At 42.2% G+C, this 24,380-nt stretch overlaps 1 protein-coding gene across 2 annotated transcripts in view; it reads left to right on the top strand.

Moving 5' to 3' along the window:
- SLC23A2 (solute carrier family 23 member 2) overlaps positions 1-22,774 on the top strand; it is a 223,365-nt gene extending 200,591 nt beyond the window's left edge. For both annotated transcript variants that reach the window (XM_089681738.1, XM_089681739.1), the window contains 4 exons: positions 3,061-3,190; positions 4,034-4,171; positions 5,967-6,062; positions 12,005-22,774. In XM_089681738.1, the coding sequence (XP_089537864.1) occupies positions 3,061-3,190; positions 4,034-4,171; positions 5,967-6,062; positions 12,005-12,237 (597 nt within the window). In that variant the 3' untranslated portion in view covers positions 12,238-22,774. The remainder of the gene's footprint in view (positions 1-3,060; positions 3,191-4,033; positions 4,172-5,966; positions 6,063-12,004) is intronic.
- The last annotated feature ends 1,606 nt before the right edge of the window (positions 22,775-24,380 follow it).

Raw genomic sequence — 24,380 nt, 5'->3', positions numbered from 1 at the left:
TGGGGGCACTGCTAGGCACTGATGGGCACAGGTGGATGGCACTGCTTGGGCACTGATCATCAGTGCTTATCTGTTCTCTGACAATTGCTGGTTATCAGCGGTACTTTCCTCACACTGTGGCAGCGTGAGGAAAGTGCAGCCGATAACCGGTAATTGTATTTACCCGGTGATCTGCTGTGTCCTTGGGCACAGCTGATCACGTGGTAAAAGGCCACTGTGATTGGCCTTTTACCACATCTCATGATCAGCTGTGTCCAAAGAACACATCGATCACGGAGATTGCCGGGTGCGCGCCGCTGGGGACGCACGGGATGGTGCGTTCTGAAAGGATGCCATATGACGCCCTCCCAGGACTGGACAGCCACACTGTAGCCGTTATTCAGCTATAGCGCGGTTGCCAAGTGGTTAAACATGTCCTGTAAAAAAAAAAATTTAAAAATCAAATTTTGTCATAAATTTAGGCCAAAATGTATTCTGCTAGATGTCCTTGCTAAAACAATAATCCCAATACGTGTAAATTAATTGGTTTACATGAAATTTATAGCATCTACAAATGGCTGTATAAATACTGGATTTTTTGTGTGTATATATATATATATATATATATATATATATATATATATATATATATATATATATTAGTAATGGCATTGTAGTGACTTATAGCGGGGTTGCTGCGGGCATCCTGACACTGGGGGGAACTGACTGTCACTGACATCCCCAGTGACACCAATACAGTGATAAGTGCTAATAAAAAGCACTGACACTGTACTAATAACACTGAGCAGGAAGAGGTTAACATCTGGGGCGATCAAAGGGTTAACTGTGTGCTGTATTGCAATTTACTGTGCTGTGTGTGTGTTTTACTTTGTAAGCACATTGCTTTGTATTGCTCTGCTATGCAGAGCAATACAAAGCAATGTGCAGAAGCTGACAGGGGAGAGATCTGTGTTGTTTACATACAGGTCTCTCCCTCATCAGTGATCCATGGCGATCGCCGGGTGCTGGTGGGGAATCACTGGTCGGGACCTGGTGATCAACAGGTGAGACCACCAGAAATGCAAAATCATGTATATATACTTGATTTTGCGCACCCCGACCACCCTGTAGCAGTATATCTGCTATAGGGCAGCGGGGAAGCGGTTAAACATTGCATATAAACAAATAATATATACAACTTGCAGCCTGCAGGGGCAAGCTCTAGTAGAGCTTCAGCCTTCATGTTGGTTGGTTTACAGCAGTTATAAAGTACTTGTATTGTGACCTGAATAGCAGAGATTAGATTCCACACACAGCTGAATGTCTCCCTCTAGCAGAGGTGGAAGATTATCTGAAAAGACTTGCTAGACATAGCGACCAAGAAGTAAGCAAGCAGTGCTGGGCTCTCTTATTTAAACCATACATACTTTGCAAACTGAGTGCCATGGCTGTAAACTCTATTTAATGTTATTTGTGACATAACAAATTATGCAAATGAAAAAAGTGACACATCACTTGATTAAAATAAAAATGACCAGATATCATTATACTTTTCATTTGCTGCTGTCCAGATTGCATTAGAAGCAGCAGTTATATAACGTTAGCTTTCTCCCAAATGTTGTTAAATATAGTTTCATGGCCTGCCCTATATTCACAGCTTTTCTGGTGCTGCAAATTCTGGGCATCGATATTGGAACAGATGGCAGTTGTTGAACTTCTGTCGCTCATTTTATGTGCTTTTTACTGATAATGGCCCCATCTACTGAAAGCACAAAGAACTGCTACTGCAAAACCAGGCACTGCAAGTGCCACCTATAAGTATACACAGTCTGTAGGGTTCAATATTGAGTTGGCCTACCTTCTGCAGCTATAACAGCTTCATCTCTTCTGGGAAGGCTGTCCACAAGGTTTAGGAGTGTGTCTATGGGAATATTTGACCATTCTTCCAGAAGAGCATTTGTGAGGTCAGGCACTGATGTCAGACAAGAAGGCCTGACTCACAATCTCTGCTCTAATTCATCGGGTTGAGGTCAGGACTCTGTGCAGGCCAGTCAAGTTCCTCCACCCCAAACTCGCTCATCCATGCCTTTATGGACCTTGCTTTGTGCACCGATGCGCAATCATGTTGGAACAAGAAGGGGCCATTCCCAGACTGTTCCACAAAGTTGGGAGTATGAAATTGTCCAAAATTTTTTGGTATTCTGACACCTTAACAATTCCCTTCCATGGATCTAAGGGGCCAAGCCCAACCCCTGAAAAACAACCCCCCACCATAATCCCCCCTCCACCAAACTTTACACTTGGCACAATGCAGTCAGGCAAGTACCGGTCTCCTGGCAACCACCAAACCCAGACACATCCATTGGATTGCCAGACAGAGAAGCGTGATTCGTCACTCCAGAGAATACTTCTCCACTACTCTAGAGTCTAGTGGCGGCGAGCTTTACACCACTGCATCAGATGCTTTTTATTGCACTTGGTGATGTAAGGCTTGGATTCAGCTGCTCGGCCATGGAAACCCATTCATGATGCTCACTACAAACTGTTGTGCTAATCTGAAGGCCACATGAAGTTTGGAGGTCTATAGCTACTGACTCTGAAGATAGTTGGCGACTTCTGCGCACTGTGCGCTGACCCCTCTCTGTCATTTTACGTGGCCTACCACTTCGTGGCCAAGCTGCTGTTGTTCCCAGTTGCTTCCACTTTGTTATAATACCACTAACAGTTGAGCGTGGAATATTTAGTAGCAAGGAAATTTCATGGATGGACTTATTGTACAGGTGGCAACCTATCACAGTATCACACTTGAATTCACTGAGCTCCTGAGAGCGACCCATTCTTTCACAAATGTTTGTAGAAGCAGTCTGCATGCCTAGGTACTTGATATTATACACCTGTGGCCATGGAGGTGATTGGAACACTTGAATCCAATGGTTTGGAGGGCTGGCCCATTATTTTTGGCAATATAGTGTATGCAGCTTTAGATACAAGTGACATATGCTGTAGTTTGTATATCTGCTGTATATTTATAAAATAAACTACATGTGATGTTTGTGTGCAATCATTCCCCTTTGTTCCCAGGTTGCCAGTCGCAGGGTCATCCAGTATGGTGCTGCCTTCATGCTGCTGCTAGGCATGATTGGAAAGTTCAGTGCATTGTTTGCTTCTCTGCCAGATCCTGTCCTTGGAGCTCTGTTTTGTACCTTGTTTGGTAAGTCATTGTTTCTCTTCGAAAGACTAATGCCTAATAAAAAGGTCTATGATCTGCTAGCATTAGACATCAGCTAGTTGTAGATTAGAATAGTTAAAAAATAAAATTGATCTTTGGTTGCTGTGAACTATTGCACACTCTTGCTTTTTGGAAGATTATATATATCCATGCAGATCACAGAGCACAAACCACTCATCTTCCCCTTAAGAGAGCAATAAAGTTTCTTTCTACTTACGTGGCCCCTTGATTTTTTTTGTTTTGCCTTTTTTCAGCCCTGTGATGTCATCATAGGGCTGAAAAATATCTCTTGTCTTCCCCAGCCAATAACAGTGGTTGGCTGGGTGTCCTACATGGCATCCTTTGCACACAGATGTGCCCAACCATACTGCAATGGCAACCATGTGCAAGTGAATGGCAGGGTAGAGAAACTGGAGGTCGGGGTAATGTTGAACAAGATGGGTGGTGCTTGATGTGGAAATGCAGAGCAGACTGAGCCACCATTCTTCCTACAGGCAGTGCTGACATGATGACATTGGTGCTGCTTGAGAATAGAAGAGAAGGGTGGTGAAGTGGCAGGTCACTTTACTTACAGGTAGTGGTGACCGATCTTTTAGAAAGGATGTAGGGGCCTCTTCAGTGGCATCAGGGCTACTTAATATAAAGAGCGCATAGCCCAAAAATTAAGTAGTATAGTAACAAGCATGAAAGTCTGCAAGGTGAGCACTATTCTGCATTGTTTTTTCTTTGTGCCTAGAAATCTGCTTCAAAAATCCCAACTTTCTGATTACTAAGCTGTCTTCATGGACACCTGCTGTTTCAATTAATATAATTGTGTTTCTTCAGGTATGATCACTGCAGTGGGTCTTTCCAATCTTCAGTTTGTAGACCTGAATTCTTCCCGCAATCTCTTTGTCCTTGGATTTTCAATATTTTTTGGGTTGATGCTGCCCAGTTATTTGAAGCAAAACCCATTGGTCACAGGTATGTACTCACATGAAATTATCATTTTTTTTTTCACACAAATAGAGCTTTCTTAGTATATAATCACCTCTGAGTTTTTTATTTATTGCTAAATAAATGAAAAAAGACTGAACATTTTGCGGAAAAAAACAAATTTTTCCTTGTTTCTGTTGTAAAATTTTGCAAATAAATAATCTTTCTTCATACACTTAGGCCATATTGTATACTGCTACATTTAATTGGTGAAAATAACAAAAATCAGTGTATAATATTTAGTCTGTAGGAAAGTTATGGAGTCCACAAACTATGGGATATATATCTGAAAATTTATTAATCCTGATGTACTGATGGTCTATCTCATTTCTTGAGGCCTGAAAAAGCCAGGACAGTACAAATATGCCCCAGGTTACAATTTTTTGGAAAGTAGACAGTCCATGGTATTAGTAGGAGGCATGGCGAGTTTTGAAGTTGTAATTTTTTGTCACATATTTTTGTCATCGGTGCAGTGCAGCATCATCATATAACTCATGTGGTGGTGTGCAGGGACACTGACTGGTAACAATATGCAATATGTTTAATAATTTTTTTTCACTTTTTAATATGTCTATTACATTTTTTTTTCAACATACTGTGACCAGAGCAATACAGTGTTACCATAGTAATACAGCACTATTCTGGGGAAGTGATAAGGATTGTTTTTTTTACACAATATGATTGCTTATTCCAATGAATTTCACTTTTAAACCATCATTTTTACTGAACTGAATCGATTCATTCATTATTGACTGTTGTTAACTGTTATTGGCCATAGCTAATCACATGGTACAGATAGGCTGTGACTGGCCCTGGCTATGCCATGTGACCAATCGCAAAGTTCAATAGTACACAATGGATGGCATGAATGATCACCATCCATTGTGTACAATTGTCTTGTGTTCTGCTATGATTGGTCACAGCGATCACGTGGTACCGGCAGCATCCAGTACACTGATTGGTCATCCACTGGATCCACAGATCGTGCTACGGTGTGGCCCTTGGTGCGTTGTGGAGAGGATGTCATATGACATCCACCCAGAACGTCGAGTGTCCTACCCGCCCATCATTTGACAATAAGCTGGTTGGAAACTGATTAAACTAAGCAGTTTTTCCCTTTTAACTGTTCTGGAAACAACCTACTGTGTATGCTCTTACTACCCTAAGCTGGGTTCCCACTGTGTCGGTTTCACTACGACTGAATGGGCTGCTGTACCTGCGGAAAATGCACGGGAAAGATCCCTGCACCTTTTTCATAATCGCAGTAGGGACACTGCATTTCCAATGCGTGGTGGTGCCATTAATTCTTACTGGCACTCCCCATGCATCTGCTAACAGCTGTGCATTTTTTATGTGGCTACAAGAAAGCATGCAATTACCCACAGTCGTTTTTTTCAATTTTCAAATTGAAATATAAATCCCTGGTCTGCCTTTTTTAAAACTGTGTGTAATACCACAAAGGGGTCTTCATCCAGAATAATAAAGTCCTTCAATATGCAATACAATATACTGTATGTTTATAGAATGTTGTATCTGACTAGAGATACCACAATATCAGATAATTCAGCAGGTGGTGCTGTTGGCAAAGCCCTGCATTTTACCTTGGGTACCAAAGAAAATGAAAGGATCTGCATGATACTACCCTGAAAGGTGCAGATGATTGGTGGAACTTTAAAGGGCATCTTTTTTGTCAGTTGCAAAAATGTGTTTTCTGTCCACAAACAATATATTTAAAGTTTACAGTAATTAAAAAATTTTTTTTTGACAAGTTTCTTTCTTTTAGGCATTGCCGGCATTGATCAAGTATTAAATGTCCTGCTTACAACAGCCATGTTTGTGGGAGGCTGTACAGCTTTCATTTTAGATAACACTATTCCTGGTAAGTATATTCTGAGACCAGATCAATAAAAAGTAATGTGACCTGCAGAGAAAGTTATCAGTCATTTTTTAAGTTGCAAAAGGAAGACCTGCGAGGGCTGGTTCAGTACAAAAATCAGGAACATTGGCAGGTTCCCCAACATTCAGTTCTACTAGATAGAGAGCCTGTTAATAGGGCCAATGCTAGGTAGTAAAGTACAATTATAATACCATTTTAATAAAATAGTTTTTTGTGAGCCACCAGGAGTTAACTTACGCTATTATTAGTGTTAATTGTGTGCTTAAGTGAATATTTATTAAATATTAGATTGCTAGGCACTAATTACACCCTCTCTAGGTGTATAAATATAAACTATAAATACTTATACTGTACCGCGCTCCAATGTTATCAACCTTTTGTGATTGACCTTTTTTGATTGTGTGAATTTCTTAATATACCACCTATAATCCAATCATTACTTACTTCTATGGTGCTTAAATATACAATTAACATAAATTAATTTATAAATGTGAATTAAAAAATGATATGTGATTATAACAAATATTAAAAAAATTAATGAAAAAATTGGAATGTCAATTCTATGTGAATAAAATTAATAAAAGAAAAAAAAATTAATAAAACATTAATAAAAAATGGGAATGTCAATTATTTTCTTTGAATTTGAGATGGTGTTGTTATTCAATTTAGTTTATGTGATAAGTCTGTGTGGGCAGCTTGAACCTCTCCCTCTTGTCTCCTCTCCTCTCTCCTCAGCTCAGCCTTCTCAATTGTGCTTTCTTCACTGGCTGCTTTGTTTATTCCTCCATATACGGAACATGCAGAGAAGGGAAAAGAAACATAGTGTCTTATCCGGGATATAAGTGATTTATTGCTCTTTGATCTCCCACTCGCATTGTGTAAATGTAAATAACGCTTTGCATACAATGTATCCAGATCATGCTTCAGACAGCCTGGCTGATGTGTTTGTTTTCAGTAAATATACTCGCCATTCCTCTGTGGATGCGTGATAACGTCACCGCCCCTCCCCTACGCGTTACGCTACAAAAATCCACATCCCCCAGAGGAAGCTACGAGTCCCTGTAGCGTAACGCGTAGGGGAGGGGCGATGACGTTATCACGCATCCACAGAGGAATGGCGAGTATATTTACTGAAAACAAACACATCAGCCAGGCTGTCTGAAGCATGATCTGGATACATTGTATGCAAAGCGTTATTTACATTTACACAATGCGAGTGGGAGATCAAAGAGCAATAAATCACTTATATCCCGGATAAGACACTATGTTTCTTTTCCCTTCTCTGCATGTTCCGTATATGGAGGAATAAACAAAGCAGCCAGTGAAGAAAGCACAATTGAGAAGGCTGAGCTGAGGAGAGAGGAGAGGAGACAAGAGGGAGAGGTTCAAGCTGCCCACACAGACTTATCACATAAACTAAATTGAATAACAACACCATCTCAAATTCAAAGAAAATAATTGACATTCCCATTTTTTATTAATGTTTTATTAATTTTTTTTTCTTTTATTAATTTTATTCACATAGAATTGACATTCCAATTTTTTCATTAATTTTTTTAATATTTGTTATAATCACATATAATTTTTTAATTCACATTTATAAATTAATTTATGTTAATTGTATATTTAAGCACCATAGAAGTAAGTAATGATTGGATTATAGGTGGTATATTAAGAAATTCACACAATCAAAAAAGGTCAATCACAAAAGGTTGATAACATTGGAGCGCGGTACAGTATAAGTATTTACAATTATAATACCAGCATCTCCATCCAATGATTTTGATCGTTAGCATCCAACACTTCTGGACATTGTGTGCTGTGGCTGCACCAGTAAGGTACAGATCAGCATGGATATGTCGCTGGCATAGCATGGTAGATGATTTGCAGCAATCTGAAATACTTGAAAGTGTTGGATGTTGAAGATCCTAGTGGTAGCTCTAGTTCTGCAAAAAAGAAGGTGGTAAATAATCTCGAACTGTACTTTACAATTGTGTTTTCTTTACATTTTCTTTACAACGCCTTCTTCTATAATTGTGGTAAAAGCAGCTTTAAAGCTCTTCTGCAAAGTTTTAAACTAATCAGCATATGGGAGAGCAAAGTGGAAATGTGCTATTATGGTCAGGGATGTCCAGTCTATACCCCTCATCTGAGTTAATATACCGTATTTTCCGGCGTATAAGACGACTTTTCAACCCCTGAAAATCTTCTGAAAAGTCGGGGGTCGTCTTATACGCCGGTGCGAGCCGGTGTCAGGGCGGCACTTTTTCGAGGGGCGGCGCCGCCCCCCCTCCTCCTCCTCCAACAGACACTAAGTACAGGGGTGGGCAGAGGGGCTGCTGTACCTTACCTGGCTCCGGTCCCACGACGATCTGGTCCAGGAAGCGCGGCTGCTCCTTCTTTCAGTTCGGCCGCTTGATGGTCACGCGGCCGCTCGGCTCCGCCTCCTCACCGGTGATTGGGCGCCAGCACTGGAAAGGCACACAGGCGACCAATCACCGGCGAGGAGGCGGAGCCGAGCGGCCCCGCGAAAATCGAGCAGCCGCACTGGAAGGAGGAGCAGCCGCTCCTCTCCCCCACTGATACTAACGATGGGGCACTATTCCTCCTCCACACTGACACCAACGATGAGGCACTGTTCCTCCCCCACTGACACCAACGATGAGGCACTGTTCCTCCCCCACTGACACCAACGATGAGGCACTGTTCCTCCCCCACTGACACCAACGATGAGGCACTGTTCCTCCCCCACTGACACCAACGATGAGGCACTGTTCCTCCCCCACTGACACCAACGATGAGGCACTGTTCCTCCCCCACTGACACCAACGATGAGGCACTGTTCCTCCCCCACTGACACCAACGATGAGGCACTGTTCTCCCCACTGATACCAATGATGGGGCCCTATTCCTCCTCCCCACTGACACCAATGATGGGGCACTATTCCTCCTCCCCACTGACACCAATGATGGGGCACTATTCTCCCCACTGATACCAATGATGGGGCACTATTCCTCCTCCCCACTGACACCAATGATGGGGCACTATTCCTCCTCCCCACTGACACCAATGATGGGGCACTATTCCTCCTCCCCACTGACACCAATGATGGGGCACTATTCCTCCTCACCACTGACACCAATTATGGGGCATTATTCTCCCCACTGATACCAATAATGGGGCACTATTCATCCCCCATTGACACCAACGATGGGGCACTATTCCACCCACTGATACCAACGATGGGGCACTATTCCTCCCACTGAAACCAACGATGGGGCACTATTCCTCCCACTGACACCAATGATGGAGCACTATTCCTCCCACTGATACCAACGATGGGGCACTATTCTCCCCACTGATACCAACGATGGGGCACTATTCTCCCCACTGACACCAACGATGGGGCACTATTCTCCCCACTGACACCAACGATGGGGCGCAATTCCTCCCACTGACACCAACGATGGGGCGCAATTCCTCCCACTGACACCAACGATGGGGCGCAATTCCTCCCACTGACACCAACGATGGGGCGCAATTCCTCCCACTGACACCAACGATGGGGCGCAATTCCTCCCACTGACACCAACGATGGGGCGCAATTCCTCCCACTGACACCAACGATGGGGCGCAATTCCTCCCACTGACACCAACGATGGGGCGCAATTCCTCCCACTGACACCAACGATGGGGCGCAATTCCTCCCACTGACACCAACGATGGGGCGCAATTCCTCCCACTGACACCAACGATGGGGCGCTATTCCTCCCACTGACACCAACGATGGGGCGCTATTCCTCCCACTGACACCAACGATGGGGCGCTATTCCTCCCACTGACACCAACGATGGGGCGCTATTCCTCCCACTGACACCAACGATGGGGCGCTATTCCTCCCACTGACACCAACGATGGGGCGCTATTCCTCCCACTGACACCAACGATGGGGCGCTATTCCTCCCACTGACACCAACGATGGGGCGCTATTCCTCCCACTGACACCAACGATGGGGCGCTATTCCTCCCACTGACACCAACGATGGGGCGCTATTCCTCCCACTGACACCAACGATGGGGCGCTATTCCTCCCACTGACACCAACGATGGGGCGCTATTCCTCCCACTGACACCAACGATGGGGCGCTATTCCTCCCACTGACACCAACGATGGGGCGCTATTCCTCCCACTGACACCAACGATGGGGCGCTATTCCTCCCACTGACACCAACGATGGGGCGCTATTCCTCCCACTGACACCAACGATGGGGCGCTATTCCTCCCACTGACACCAACGATGGGGCGCTATTCCTCCCACTGACACCAACGATGGGGCGCTATTCCTCCCACTGACACCAACGATGGGGTGCTATTCCTCCCACTGACACCAACGATGGGGTGCTATTCCTCCCACTGACACCAACGATGGGGCGCTATTCCTCCCACTGACACCAACGATGGGGCGCTATTCCTCCCACTGACTCTAATGATGGGGCACCATCATTGGTATCAGTGGGAGGAATAGTGCCTCATCATTGGTGTCAGTGGGAGGAATAGTGCCTCATCATTGGTGTCAGTGGGAGGAATAGCACCCCATCATTGGAATATACGGCGAGTATAGCTCAAACCCTATATTTTAACAGGAAAAGTAGGGGGTCGTCTTATACGCCGGAAAATATGGTATATCATACAAGCCTTGTTATCTGACAGACTATGTTGTTCAGAGAATAAATCTTCTGGCTGACAGCTGAATGGTGCCGGATATAGAACGTTGTGCGGGAAACTGTCACAATCATGACAACTTTCCAACTGACCTGCCCCACTCTGAGCACCGGAATACCTCTGTATGTCAGATCAGAGCTGGTCTTAATTATGGCCAGTTTCCTAATCTGTAACCTGTTGATAATTCTTTAGGAATGTGGTTCTTTTGTAAAGTGACAATCTGACATTTTTATAAATCAAATGCACTATATTTAAAAATAAGTAGAACTATATTTAAAAATAAGTAGATTCTACCTTCTATCTCTCTTTTCCTTTGTTTCATCTCTCGAATGCAAGCTTCTTTCTGCTGTTAGACTTCATGTTCTAGGGTGGATACATTCAGTCCCCATGTTCCCCTTGTGTATGTGAATGTAGCCAACCTTTTCCTGCTCACCCCTGAGATGACTACACATCTACCTGTAGACACATTCAGCTCTATGGGAATTGTACGCAGAGAGTATAATATTTTAGAACTTGTCACCCTTGATGGTAATGTTACCGAAAGTGGCAAAAATCATGCCTGAATAAGACGCAGGTAGTTCTAAAGGAAAGTACTGGCAAAAATATGTCTGTACTACTTTACTGAATTCCCCTGTTGGTCTCTTGTAGAAATGAATGAGCTGACTGGTATAAAGGAAGAGTACGGACAAAGCACAATTAGCTGTACTTCTTCTGTGGATCACAGGAGTGCAGTTTGTTCTGCACTCCTGTGATCTGTTTTCAATGTCACACAGCTGGTTAAGGCTGGGGAAAGATTGCAACCATATGGTCAGGATCCACCCAGGAGCCTGGACTGGCATCTGGCTCGCCTGAGCCAGCCACTCCTGCCCCCTCCACAGCCCAGTGCTTTTAGTGAGTCCTTGGGGGAGAGCAGAGCAGACAGCGGTAACTGACCAGTCACCGCTCTCTGCTCAGAGCGGTGGAGAGAACTGAGTGATCAGCGATGTCTGATCACTCATCACTCAGTTCTCAGTCTTTGAGTCTGTGGGGGACAGAAGCAGCATCAATCATAGGTAAGTATGATTTAAGAAAAAAAATCCCATACTTCTCTTTAAGTCACTGAGCAGACTTTTTACGCCTCTTGAATCATTGGAAAGAGTTTAACTGTAAACTTGCTTGTTGTTGAGTCCCCTGTATAACCAGATCATTGTATTCATCCAGGTACACCAGAAGAAAGGGGTATCAAGAAGTGGAAGCGTGGGGTGGGTAAAGGTGGAGCTGCTATTGAAGGAATGGAGTCGTATGACTTTCCTATTGGTATGAACTTTCTGCGCAAGTACAAGTGTTTCAGTTACCTTCCTATTAGTCCCACATTTGCGGGATATCATTGGAAGGCTCTACGGAAGAACGGCAAAAGTCGGCCAGGAGAGGAAGAATCAGAGCCTACAGTATAGCACCAGCCTCTCTATTTCAACTCCCGTCTTGTAATACGTCTTTGCTAACTCTTGCCAGGTTTGCCAAGCCTTGAATCAGACATTTTGTTAAGTATTTTCTGTAGACTTACATGGAATGATTCCAGGGCTGAGACACAGGATGTACTGTGGGCTTATTCACTTACCCTTGTCACCTCCTTGTTAATATTGTGCCTCTGATGCAGTGTTGCCCCTTCACCTTTTTCCTTTTACTACTGCTACTCTTACAAGCAATATATGTCCTGCCTGATTCCCATAATCCTCTCTGTCACAACCTCTTGCTCTTGGAAACTGCATGACTGGTTCTTCCCACACAGTAGCAATGAACTCAGCACTGACTGATTAAACGGGTACAGTGCCTACTAGCAGGCACATTCTGGTTGTCACCCTCTGTCTCAGCTCTGCCGTACGTGATTGTTTTGGCCCTTGGTTTCCACCAATCCCCTTGAGATTTCTAGTGTACAGTGGTGTCTTTGTAGCCCATCAGCTATTCTCCTGTTCTTTCCATCCTGTAGTTGTACAAGGAGATTGAAGCTGGAGGGGAGGGGGACTGGTTTGTTTTCCTTCTAAGTGTGGAGGCCAGTATATCCACTAGGTGGTGCTCACTTCTGACCATCCGCCATAACGATGGAGATGATTTCTAAAGTACATGTACATTTATTTATGTTGTTGTTTGCACAGCCATTATCCCTAACATAAGATTTTTATGGTTTACCGATGCAACCGATTCTTTACATTTAATATTTATTTTTTGTTTTCATTGGTATTTATTGGATATCCCTTTTGCCTTAATGATGTTTTACTGATGCATGTCATGGATCATCAGCTTAGAAGATCAACTTATATACCCTTCCATATTTTTTCTCTAACATGTTTTTTTTAGGCAAACTCATTTCTTTTCAATCTATAGTCATTATATTTAACACACATCTGGCAACTAGAGGCCCCAGGTCAAACTGTTTGATAGCCACAAGAAAAAATATGAATGTGTCCTGTACAGACAGAAGGTAAGGTGCTAGTGGACTACTCTCCGTGAAGGTAGCCATTTTGTTTCATAAGCCAGTATTCATCCCAGTACTTCAGTAGAAGACAGTGGTTAATAACAACATAGAACCTAGGTTTGATCAAGTAAATTGAGCTAGCACCACAATTTATGTCCATAGATGCCAAATTAAATCACTCCTTTTATAAATTCCTCAAAACACCCAGTGATTTTTTTTTTTCCTACCTTGTTTCCAAGCCTGTAACAGTCAAGTGCATGTAGAAGAATTTTGGAATGGTTCTAAAGCTTGGGCATTTTTTACCTAGATGCAATACCTCCATTAAAGTATAAAATGTCCCAGTGTTTGTATCAACCCCTCCCCCTCCTCCTTTATACTTACCTGAGTCCTATCTTGATCCAGTGCTGTGCCTGTCTGCAGCATCTCTCTCCCCTCTCTCTCTTTGCTTACAGAGGCAGCAGCGCGAGCCATTGGCTCCTGCTTCTGTCACTTAAATCTTGTGAGGGGAGGGCAGAGCTAAGCTACGCTGTGTGTGTCAATAGATGCACAAAGACTGGATTTAGATCAAGCTCACGGGTTGTCCTTCCATAGGAAGCGGCTTCCTTTGGTGGCACACTGAGAAGAGGAGGAGCCTGGAGCTCCAGCGGGGGACCCCAGAAGAAAAGGTTCAGGACCGCTGTGTGAAAAATCACAGCACAGGGCAGGTAAGTAGAACACGTTTGTTATATAATTAAAAAAATACCTTTACAACTACTTTAAATAGAAGCTGTCTGGAAAAACGAATGCTGCAGGTATAAAGTGCAGACATCCCACTTATAACTATTAACCAATCACTATGATGAGGCTGCCTAACTCCCCCATAGGAATAAGCAAAAGGCAGGAAGGGGTGGAAGTTTGGGAGCCATCAGGTATTGCCGGAGATTTGCCTGTTAGGATGACTTCTCTTTTGGCCTTAAGCCTCAAATTTTGAAGGCTGCTGCAGGTACGTGTACACATCTAAATGGTACATTTTATATCAGCAGCGGTTTTTTCGTATGACATATTTTCCTTCTCCGATTCTGTGATTCAATTAGAGCTTTCTCTGTGCTCTTCTGCTGCATGAGCTGTACTTTCAGCTTGATATTGGCCAGTCTAAGCATATCATTTGAGACAGCAGAAAGTGTTGGACTGACAGCTAATCTGTACTCCTTTTACAAATAAACCGAGAAACATTTATAAATAGTGGTTCCGGCAGCTCTGTAGTAGGGTGGTTTTAGCATTATTTACATACTATACAGGTTAAGTAGAGTAGTTCTTCAACCATAGATGCAGCAGTATTCTGAAATTCCTGACAACCAGATAGGAGTCACCATCTTCACTGCTGCTTCTTGTGTAACTATAAGAGCTCCAAAATCCTTAGGCAGGTCATAGACAATGCAATTTCCTGCAACCCGTGGTTGCGCGATTCCCCCATCAACACATCCAGTGTTGATGGGGGAATCCCTCCCATGGAGCTATTGTATTCCCCCGGCAGGGGGGAGCCGTCCTTCCTGTGACAACACAGTGATTATTGCTAGCAGCTCTAGCCGCTGGCAATAATTGCATGAAAAATCCAACAGGCTGGTTGTACCCAAGTCGCACAGCAATCGAATTGGGTTTAATCCACCTGCCCATAGAATCGTGCCTGTTCCCTACTGAACCAGCCGAGATTTGAACCATATTTGGCTGGTTTTATTCCTGGGTAGTGTTAGGCAAACATTAACCAATTATAGTTGACAAAACAAAATGGCTTCATTCACTGAGTGCAGAGACACTAGAAGTCCACATTAAAGGTGAAGGTGTACTACTGCTAGAGGCTTCTACCCTGGTGTATGGAAACCTGTCTTGTAAGAGAAAAAAAATCTGATATGCTTTACATTGTTATAAGAAGGTTAGACACCGGATTGGATTGTGACATTACCACATGCCAAAAAATAATTGTATTTCCAAAATAATGTAAAATAATGTTCCTGAATTCATTATTTCTCTGCATTGAGTAGCTGTGCATTTATGTATCAGTGTGTTAACCTTTAAAAATTGTGTACATCAGAGATTCTCCAATCTCTAGGCCTCATTTCTGAAGACTGGAGGGAATGGTGTTCATCACTCAAGCAGCCATTCGCTTTGTTTCTCTAATATGTTGTGATCTGTTTACCACAAGTAACATAGACTCGTTCTGTCAGTTTTCAGAAATGAGATCTTGTTTTTGCTCAGAAAGGCACTTATCGGTATGTTTATAAAAAAAAACCGTTTTCTCTTTGAAACTGCATATACATTTTGTTCTCTGTAAATGGGGGCAATATTGAATGTTACTAGGCTATTCTCTCTCCAGGCCGAATGTTCTGCATTCATACAGAATAAAATACTTATTTACGGTGATCAGCAGCTCCATCTAGTGGCTATAATGTGGTATTTTCCTGATTGACTCTTAACATTAAACCAGGTGAGACCTTAACCTAACAACATGCCCGTATTTGCACAGAGCAAAAGTATACGCAGTTTCAAAGGACAAATAACAGAAAATTTTTCATAAATACACCCCATAGAATTTTATGTTGTGCTACACATTCGGTTTAGAAAGCGTTAAATCATCTCAACACAATAGAGTTTTGAGGGAAAAGAAGCAAAGGAAAATGAGCGGTACTACATTTGGGATGCCAGATTAAAAAATACGTCAGGGATGCCATTTGGAGGGCTATGAGAGGACCCTGTAGATATATTTCAGTTCATGTATTTGTATGCTCTGCTGTAGAAATATGTATACTTTATTAGCATACAGAATTGTAGACCATTTAATGTGGACTTTCCCTAAAATCTATATGCTCACTAGACGTGACATCATTGAGGCTTGGCGATATCCACAGTCCTTTGCACCGTTTTACATATTGATTTGTCCCCAGCGTACAGTTAACTGGCACTGTGATGCAACCCCATAGCAGTGACAGGATTGGACACAGAAACAGCAGTAAAAGCGTACATTTCCTTTTTTCGGTTTATTACATTTCTGCGTATCTTCATCGAAATCTGAACTTGTGTTTCTCTCCCCCGCTCTAGTTAACTTAGAGGATGGGGGAGATATAATCATGTCATGACAATGTCATGTGACTAGACTAGGGCGCTCCTGCGTATGTATGTATAAACACATATACATATATCTGTGTGAGTGTACAGTCTTTGTGTAAAGATGTAAATGAAATTCCTTTATTGTGGAATAATTGGAGCAGAATAGTCTGCACCACCCTATATGGGGAATGTACACCCTTGTACTAGGGATGCTAGTTAGGCCCACCTGCTATGTGTTGGTCTCTATGTCGGATGTGAGAGAGTGGTCTGTGTTGTCCATAGCTTCTGTTTATCCTTCCTTGGGAGGATGAAAGGAAGAATATGGCTACTATGGGCAACTTGGGAACGTATCCCTGCTGACACTCAGATGTCCTTATCCTTAATTCAGCCTAGAGGCTGCCATGCACAGCTAAAGTGTTTACCAATTCCTGCTAAATCAGCCACCATTTGAGCTGTGGGAGCCCCTGCCAGCACTACCTGGCTTGACAAACCTTGATTGTTCAGTTGACGTTTGTCAAATCAGGATCCAGTTAGCTATGGGTGCCAGCTGTCAGAATACAATAGCCGACAGGCAAGATTCCTCTGTGCTGTTTAGCATGGCTGGAGGAATCTGTTGGATATCTTTTGTTCATCATGTAGGCTGAACAAAGGTAATCTATATGTGTATGCCTAGCTTTATGTTTACAGATCTAATTGGTGATTTTGACTTTCGGCAGTAAATTTAGGGACAATCTCATAACTGAACAGGTGGGAGGTTTACTAGCAGTAGTTGGATGAAAATGTACAGTCCCTTTTTATGGCTGCCCAGCCCAACTCAGACGGCGCTATTAATGTTAATCTGATAATGTAATGATGTCCTTGTTTGTAGATTACATCTAACCATCACACCTTGAGCAATGTGTACATAGCCCACTTATTACCTCTCCATTCAGACTGGACGGTTTAATAGAAGTCGTCCCTTATGTGCCAGTCCAGTGTACGGCTAATTTTCACACCCAGTGTGGTTAAGGAGTTCTTAAAACAGAAAATCCCCTCTCTAGAGTTGTGGGTCTCCAAACATAACCCTCATCTCACCCAACTGATGGATGTCTTGGTTACACCATTACGGTTTATGTTGACCGGCTTCTTTTCATGACAAAACGACTCCCCCCCCCCCCCCCCCCAAACAAGTCTATCACAATGCAAAATCAGCCTAAATAGGTCACTGCATTGAATTCTGAATGATCTCAGAAGTGTCTTGATCTGATGTCTGAAGCACTCTGCATCTGCAGCCCAAAGCTTGTTGACACTGGCCTTAAACTTCTGGCTGCCATTGCTGACCCTGGTAGTCATTGCTTTCCCTTAAGTAGATCAGGAAACAACAAAAAAAATCAGAATGATCTTATTTGCAGTATCTCAAAGAACTGAAACCAAAGGGGCAACATGACTGTGAGCCAACTAGCTTTTTCAGAAAGAGGTCAATAATGGAAGGCCTTATGTCCACTTGTGACAAGGTTAGCTTTAAAGTGTTACTACCCCACAACAGTAAAATCAGTCTGTATATGCAGTAAAGCATGCTTGTTTTACTCACTGTGGAGCATAAGGGGTTAATCCTCTGCATTGTGTAAGGATGTTTGATCCTGCCTTTTTTTTTTCACTGTCCCCGACTCGTCTCCTGATAGAACAGAGCCTTGAGGGCGAGCTGCACATGCTCAGTTTGGTGTGTATTGCTAGAGCAGTTTTTTTTTATCCTTGAGAGAGCACAGAGCCAATCAGCACTGTCCAGACAGGGTCAGGGGTCCTGCAGTTTCATAGGACAGTGAGAGAAGAATGAAAACTCCTTCTACGAGCTTTAACCAGTGCTCTGCTGGACACTGATAAGAAGTCACAAGACTGTTGTAACTGCTTATGAGAAAAGGTATTTAGCAGTTTAAATTTACTAAACTATTTGCATTTCCATGTTGTGTGTACTGTGGGATATAGTGAATGCTGGGCCCTGGGTTTAGTAACACTTTAAGATCAAAGCCAATTAATGCCAGAATCCGAAACATTGATTTCGGCAGTTTTTCCAATTTTGTGCTTTTTGATGGTCATGTCAGCCAAGTAAAGAAGGAAACACTGTTGTTGAACTGAAAAGTAAAACAAATGTTCCCCCTGTAAAGAAGGCATAATATACTTACTTGTGCCATGACCTTTAAGAGCTACAACAGCAGAAAAATCCTCTTTATCCAACATATGTCCGGGAGTGATGAGTGCCCAGTCTTCTGCTGAGCACTGTGGTTCTTTCTGCCAGCCCTAGGTCACTACAGGTCACAGTGGATAGAAACACAGTGCTTAGTGGGGTCCTGGTATCTGACACTCCCAGAAGTGTCAAGTAAATAGTATTCTATAGCTTTTGAAGAGACCAAGACCAATGTCAGGACATGTAGTTATATTAAGTCTACTTTACATGGAAAGGTTTTGTTTTACTTTTGAGTTTAAGGGCCTTTGGGTTTGTGTCCGTGGGCAAATACCCACGCTTTGAGGTGTATTATACCTGCATTTGACATGAGTTTAAGATGCTACTGCATCTGACCTAAACTGCATTGAGCTGATTTTGTGTCCCCATTTTGGAGAGAAGCATATCTAACTGGCCTGGTGTCAAGCTTGCTTCTTTTAGTACACTACCTTTTTATTTAATTTTTTTGTTTTTATTATTGCCTTCTTTCATGACACTTCGATATCCAGATACACTTTTAGTGAAGGAAGCAATAATTGTAAATTATAAGTGGATTACTAGTAATCCGATATACAGTATACATAAATGTTTTGTTAGTTTGTAAGAACTAGGTTTTCTTTCCTATATACAGGTGGATGGGATCGTATCAATAAATCGGTCTTATAGCAGATGTTTTCTGTATAAAGCAAGCTGTAGTTTGAAGAGCAGTACACAGCAGCTGGAAATGTAGTATTAAACATATCAAGAGCCACTCCTATATTCTTGTATATTACCACAACTAACATTTTGTAATCAGTAACTCTTATGGTCCGTAATGTAGGACACCTCTAAAAATGTATCATTTTCAAATAAGAAAAAAAAAGCAAAAACCTTTAGTTCAGAAATGATCACCAGTGTAAAGGTCCAAGTTGAGGAACCACATGCCTTTCTTTGACAAAGCATCTAATGAGGCCCTGCTTGCATTTTTGTTCGTTGAAGTACATTTTGTTTAAGTAGAACTATAGGCAAACCTTTTTTTTTTTTTTCATTTTGTATATAGAAAAGGAGAGTTATAACCCCTGTTAGATTTTTTTTTTTTGCCATCTGTGTCCCATTGGGGAGATTTACCTTCACTTCCTGTCCCAAAGCTAAACAGGACGTGAGAAGAAATCCCTGCACGTTAAGGGAATTCCTTGGGGACACCCAGGCCATCATAGCTAGTGTCCCTCTTGGAAAATTTCCCCTCTATTAATTTTCTGGGGACAACCCAACATTTTGGATTTTCTTTAACTTTCACTTTCAATGATAATGGTAAACAGGACAAATAGAGAGGGTGAATCTCCTTAACGGGGGCACAGACAGCAATAACACCTGACAGAGGTTTTAATACATCTGCACTCTAAAGGCAAAACTTTTTTCTTTTTGGTTTGGATAGTTCTATTTTGAGGCAGTTTATTCATTTTGAATGGGATCTCATCACATGAAACAAAGCACACACGCCTGCACTATCTTTCCAGGCATTGTTTTCTGCTCACTTACAGTTCTGTGTTCCCGACTTGTCCACATACCATCATATTTTTTGATTATTAAAAAAAAAAGTTAAATTGCACCCATGGTTACGGGTTGAAACCCCAGAAGCCACCAGCATAGGGTCACTAAGTCACTTAACCCACCTCTGTAATAAATCTTGCTAAATTTTTTTTTGGTAGTGATCGGCTCTAGCCACGATTTCGGGGGGCTTATTAGGAGTATGCAGCTGGGTTGCTTGTGCTGGTTGCTGACCCAACTTTAGGAATATTGCATTCAAAAATCGCAGTGCCTGAAAGAAAACCTAGCACTGGCCTCATTTCGATTTCTGGTTCAGAAAGTGATGTGCCCCCTTTAAATCCCCATTAATTACTCTATCCATCATTGCCATATCAACATTTGTTGCCTTTTAAACTATGCCATCACTTTTTTTTTTTTTTGCATCCACAGCTCTATAGATTTATTTCCTTTTAAGTAGCGGGCGCCATTGTTTATCTAGTTCTTTCACTAAATCGCAAGTTGGGCAAATTGGATTTTCCTTTGGGGATATAACCAAGACAGCCCTTAGGAATCATGTAGACGTAACTACCTAATCAACCTGAAAATCACATTGATTAAACTTTCATTTGCTGAGCCAAGCTCTGTCAGAAAACGGATACGGCCTGACCTTTTGAGATTATAATGTTATACGCACAAGTGGGTCTGAGACGTATCCTTGTCTTCATTCAGGTCATGGTTCAGTACATGTCTCCTTTCTCAGCCAGCACCAGTGTATTGTTATAGTTTGTGAACCTCACCTTTCTGGAAAACAAACTCACTATGCAGTATTAACCTGCAAAGCTTAGAGCAGAATCGCAGTATTTTGGTTTTCAGCGGAAATTGACATTTTTCTTTGTAAAAACCTCTACAGATCAGAAGTTTATTATGCAGACCTGTTGGGACTTTTAGGCACCATTAGTGATTACATGCAGCAGATGCTGCAGCTGGATGCCCCATTGAAAGCAATGGTAGGCTGACAGTTCCTGCAGCTAATTGTGGCCGCTTGCATGTAGATGCTCATGGAGTGATTACCTGAAAATGATTGGCCCTGGATGCTGAGCATTTGCAGGTAATCGCTGCCTGATCAATTAAATGTTTAGCTGTGGGAGCTGTCGGCCTTCCATTGCTTTCAATTGGGTTTACTCCTGCAGCTAATTTCTGGGTACCCCTGCTGGGTCTCCTGCATGTAATCACTAACGCAAGTGTGAATGGGATCTTCTCATTTAGTTGAGAACTTCACACAAAATAATTTGCTTTATTTTGATCCAGGATTGACTGAAATATGGGGTGTGCAATTATTCTTGGGCGTAGAGCTCTGCCTAAGTTTAATTACTCATCAGGGTTAAAGAATTATCAATTTCTTCTTGAATTGGTCTTCTCCACACTGCCCCTTACCTGTCATATTCCAACTAGATTTTTTTTTCCAGTGTTCCATACAATAACTAAGGCATTCTATTATCTTGAAGTGCAACTGTAATCAAATAGGTACCCCTCAGTCTTTCCCTAAGCCATGGCCACATATCCATTTAGGATGAATGATGCCATGAATTCCTTTGCTGTAGAAATTGCTGCTTTGCAATCCTACAGTGACCAGCCACCTGACGAAATGCCTAGGCTCTTCTAACAAGGAGAATTCCTTCATGTTGGCAGACACTTCCCTTTTAGCAGAGATCAAATGACTAAAGTCTAGGCTATTGGTATCATAAGCAACCAGTGGGAGATCATGGAACAGAGTTTCTATAGCAAAGCTATTTCATGTCTCTTGTCATCTGTAATGTTAAGGGAGCAGGCTTGGCTGGACGTTTGGCCATAGCGCTGCTTTAAAACTGAACTCTAAATATACAGGTAAAATACATGCATTTAAACTGTTTTTCCTGCTAAAGGATTTGTATTTTGATGTTCACACAGCCCTGCCAGACAGTCACTGTTGGGGACAGTGCTAAACAATTTCATTAGAGTAGTCCTGCTAGGGACAGTGTGGAGAAGTTGGGTCAGTTCTATATTATTTAATTCTTGGTCTGGTGATCAAATTATAAAAACTCCTTTAACAAGTCACAGGTCCCGTGTATGATAGATTTATTAATGGTTCACAGATATTACGGATTAGTTTACGTAATGAGACATAATACGAGTTTGTGATGCAGCTGGTGCCTCTGGCAAGGGATATCAATAAAGCTTGAAGAAACTGTGCCATTATAACCATATCAGTGACATTCCTTTTTTTCACAGTTGACAACTTTAAGTACAACTGACGGAGTACATGCACTAATATTTGTTCTGCATTCTGCTGATGTATCTAGCGTTATTTGAAAAAAAAAATACATAAATTATATCTATTATGTTGAAAAATATTTTTCTTTAGTTGAAGGTGATCCATATTTTTCAACTCATAGACTGCCGAGAAGAATATCCTGCTCTTTGATAGTCTTTCAGTAGTTCATGGGTTAATTGCTGGATATTTTTTGTTTTTGACTGTAACATACTTTTTCCACAAGATGTAATTTGTTACATTTTTTAAAGAAATTTCATATTTAGTGTTTTTTTTCTAACATGGCTTTCATTTATCATTGAAATATATTTAAGAAATATGTAATATTGGACCAGATGTTGTGAATAATAGTAGAAAAAAAGCTATTTTATTCTGTATTTTTAAAGCTTGTTAAATATAAATAAAAATTGATATACCTGCCAAAAACAGCGTGGAGTGTTTCTTCAAAAATGCTGTGGAAAATAAGATTTCCTAATTGTACACTGCAAAAGATCTTTGGTTTTAATCTATGGGTTACATGTAACCCCCATATCTCCATTTATACCCCAAACTAAAAAAAAAATTGGCTTCAGTTAAACTTAAAAACAGGATTTTTGTCTTAGTGTTTGTTGGTGTAAAGTACAGAAAGAGCAGTGTGCCCAAGCTGACAGGGAGGAGGGTTGTTGGTAAACAAAGCAGTCCTCCTCCCCGTTGGTGATTGTCCGTAATCACCAGCTGGGACCCGGTGATTGACAGCCGCGGCCACGAATGGCGGTGCGCACACGGAGCGTGCACCCCCTACCTGGAACAGCAAAATCAGGTATATACAGGTGAAACTCAATATATTAGAATATCGTGCAAAAGTTAATTTATTTCAGTAATGCAGCTTAAAAGGTGAAACTAATATATGAGATAGACTCATTACATGCAAAGCAAGGTAGTTCAAGCCGTGATTTGTCATAATTGTGATGATTATGGCTTAGAGCTCAAGAAAACCCCAAATCCACAATCTCAGAAAATGAGAATATTGTGAAAAGGTGCAATATTCTAGGCTCAAAGTGTCCCACTCTAATCAGCTAATTAAGCCATAACACCTGCAAAGGGTTCCTGAGCCTTTAAATGGTCTCTCAGTCTGGTTCAGTAGGAATCACAATCATGGGAAAGACTGCTGACCTGACAGTTGTGCAGAAAACCATCATTGACACCCTCCATAAGGAGGGAAAGCCTCAAAAGGTAATTGCAAAAGAAGTTGGATGTTCCCAAAGTGCTGTATCAAAGCACATTAATAGAAAGTTATGTGGAAGGGAAAAGTGTGGAAGAAAAAGGTGCACAAGTAGCAGGGATGACCGCAGCCTGGAGAGGATTGTCAGGAAAAGGCCATTCAAAAGTGTTGGGGACTTTCACAAGTAGTGGACAGAGACTGGAGTTAGTGCATCAAGAGCCACCACACACAGACGGATCCTGGACATGGGCTTCAAATGTCGTATTCCTCTTGTCAAGCCGCTCCTGAACAACAAACAACGTCAGAAGCGTCTTACCTGGGCTAAAGAAAAACAGACCTGGTCTGTTGCTCAGTGGTCCAAAGTCCTCTTTTCTGATGAGAGCAACTTTTGCATCTCATTTGGAAACCAAGGACCCCGAGTATGGAGGAAGAATGGAGAGGCACACACTGCAAGATGCTTGAAGTCCAGTGTGAAGTTTCCACAGTCTGTGTTGATTTGGGGAGCCATGTCATCTGCTGGTGTTGGCCCACTGTGCTTCATTAAGTCCAGGGTCAACGCAGCCATCTACCAGGAGATTTTGGTAGATGCAGCTTTATGACAGACGAGCTTTATGGGGATGCTGACTTCATTTTCTAGCAGGACTTGGCACCTGCCCACACTGCCAAAAGCACCAAAACCTGGTTCAATGACCGTGGGATGACTGTGCTTGATTGGCCAGCAAACTCGCCTGACCTGAACCCCATAGAGAATCTATGAGGCATTGCCAAGAAAAAAATGAGAGACATGAGACCGAACAATGCAGAAGAGCTGAAGGCCGCTATTGAAGCATC

The sequence above is a fragment of the Staurois parvus genome, unplaced genomic scaffold, assembly GCF_062004578.1.
Source record: "Staurois parvus isolate SC_StPar_1 unplaced genomic scaffold, SC_StPar_1.0 ptg000276l, whole genome shotgun sequence".
Classification (NCBI taxonomy): Eukaryota; Metazoa; Chordata; class Amphibia; order Anura; family Ranidae; genus Staurois; species Staurois parvus.
This window is presented reverse-complemented; position numbering and strand designations above follow the sequence as displayed.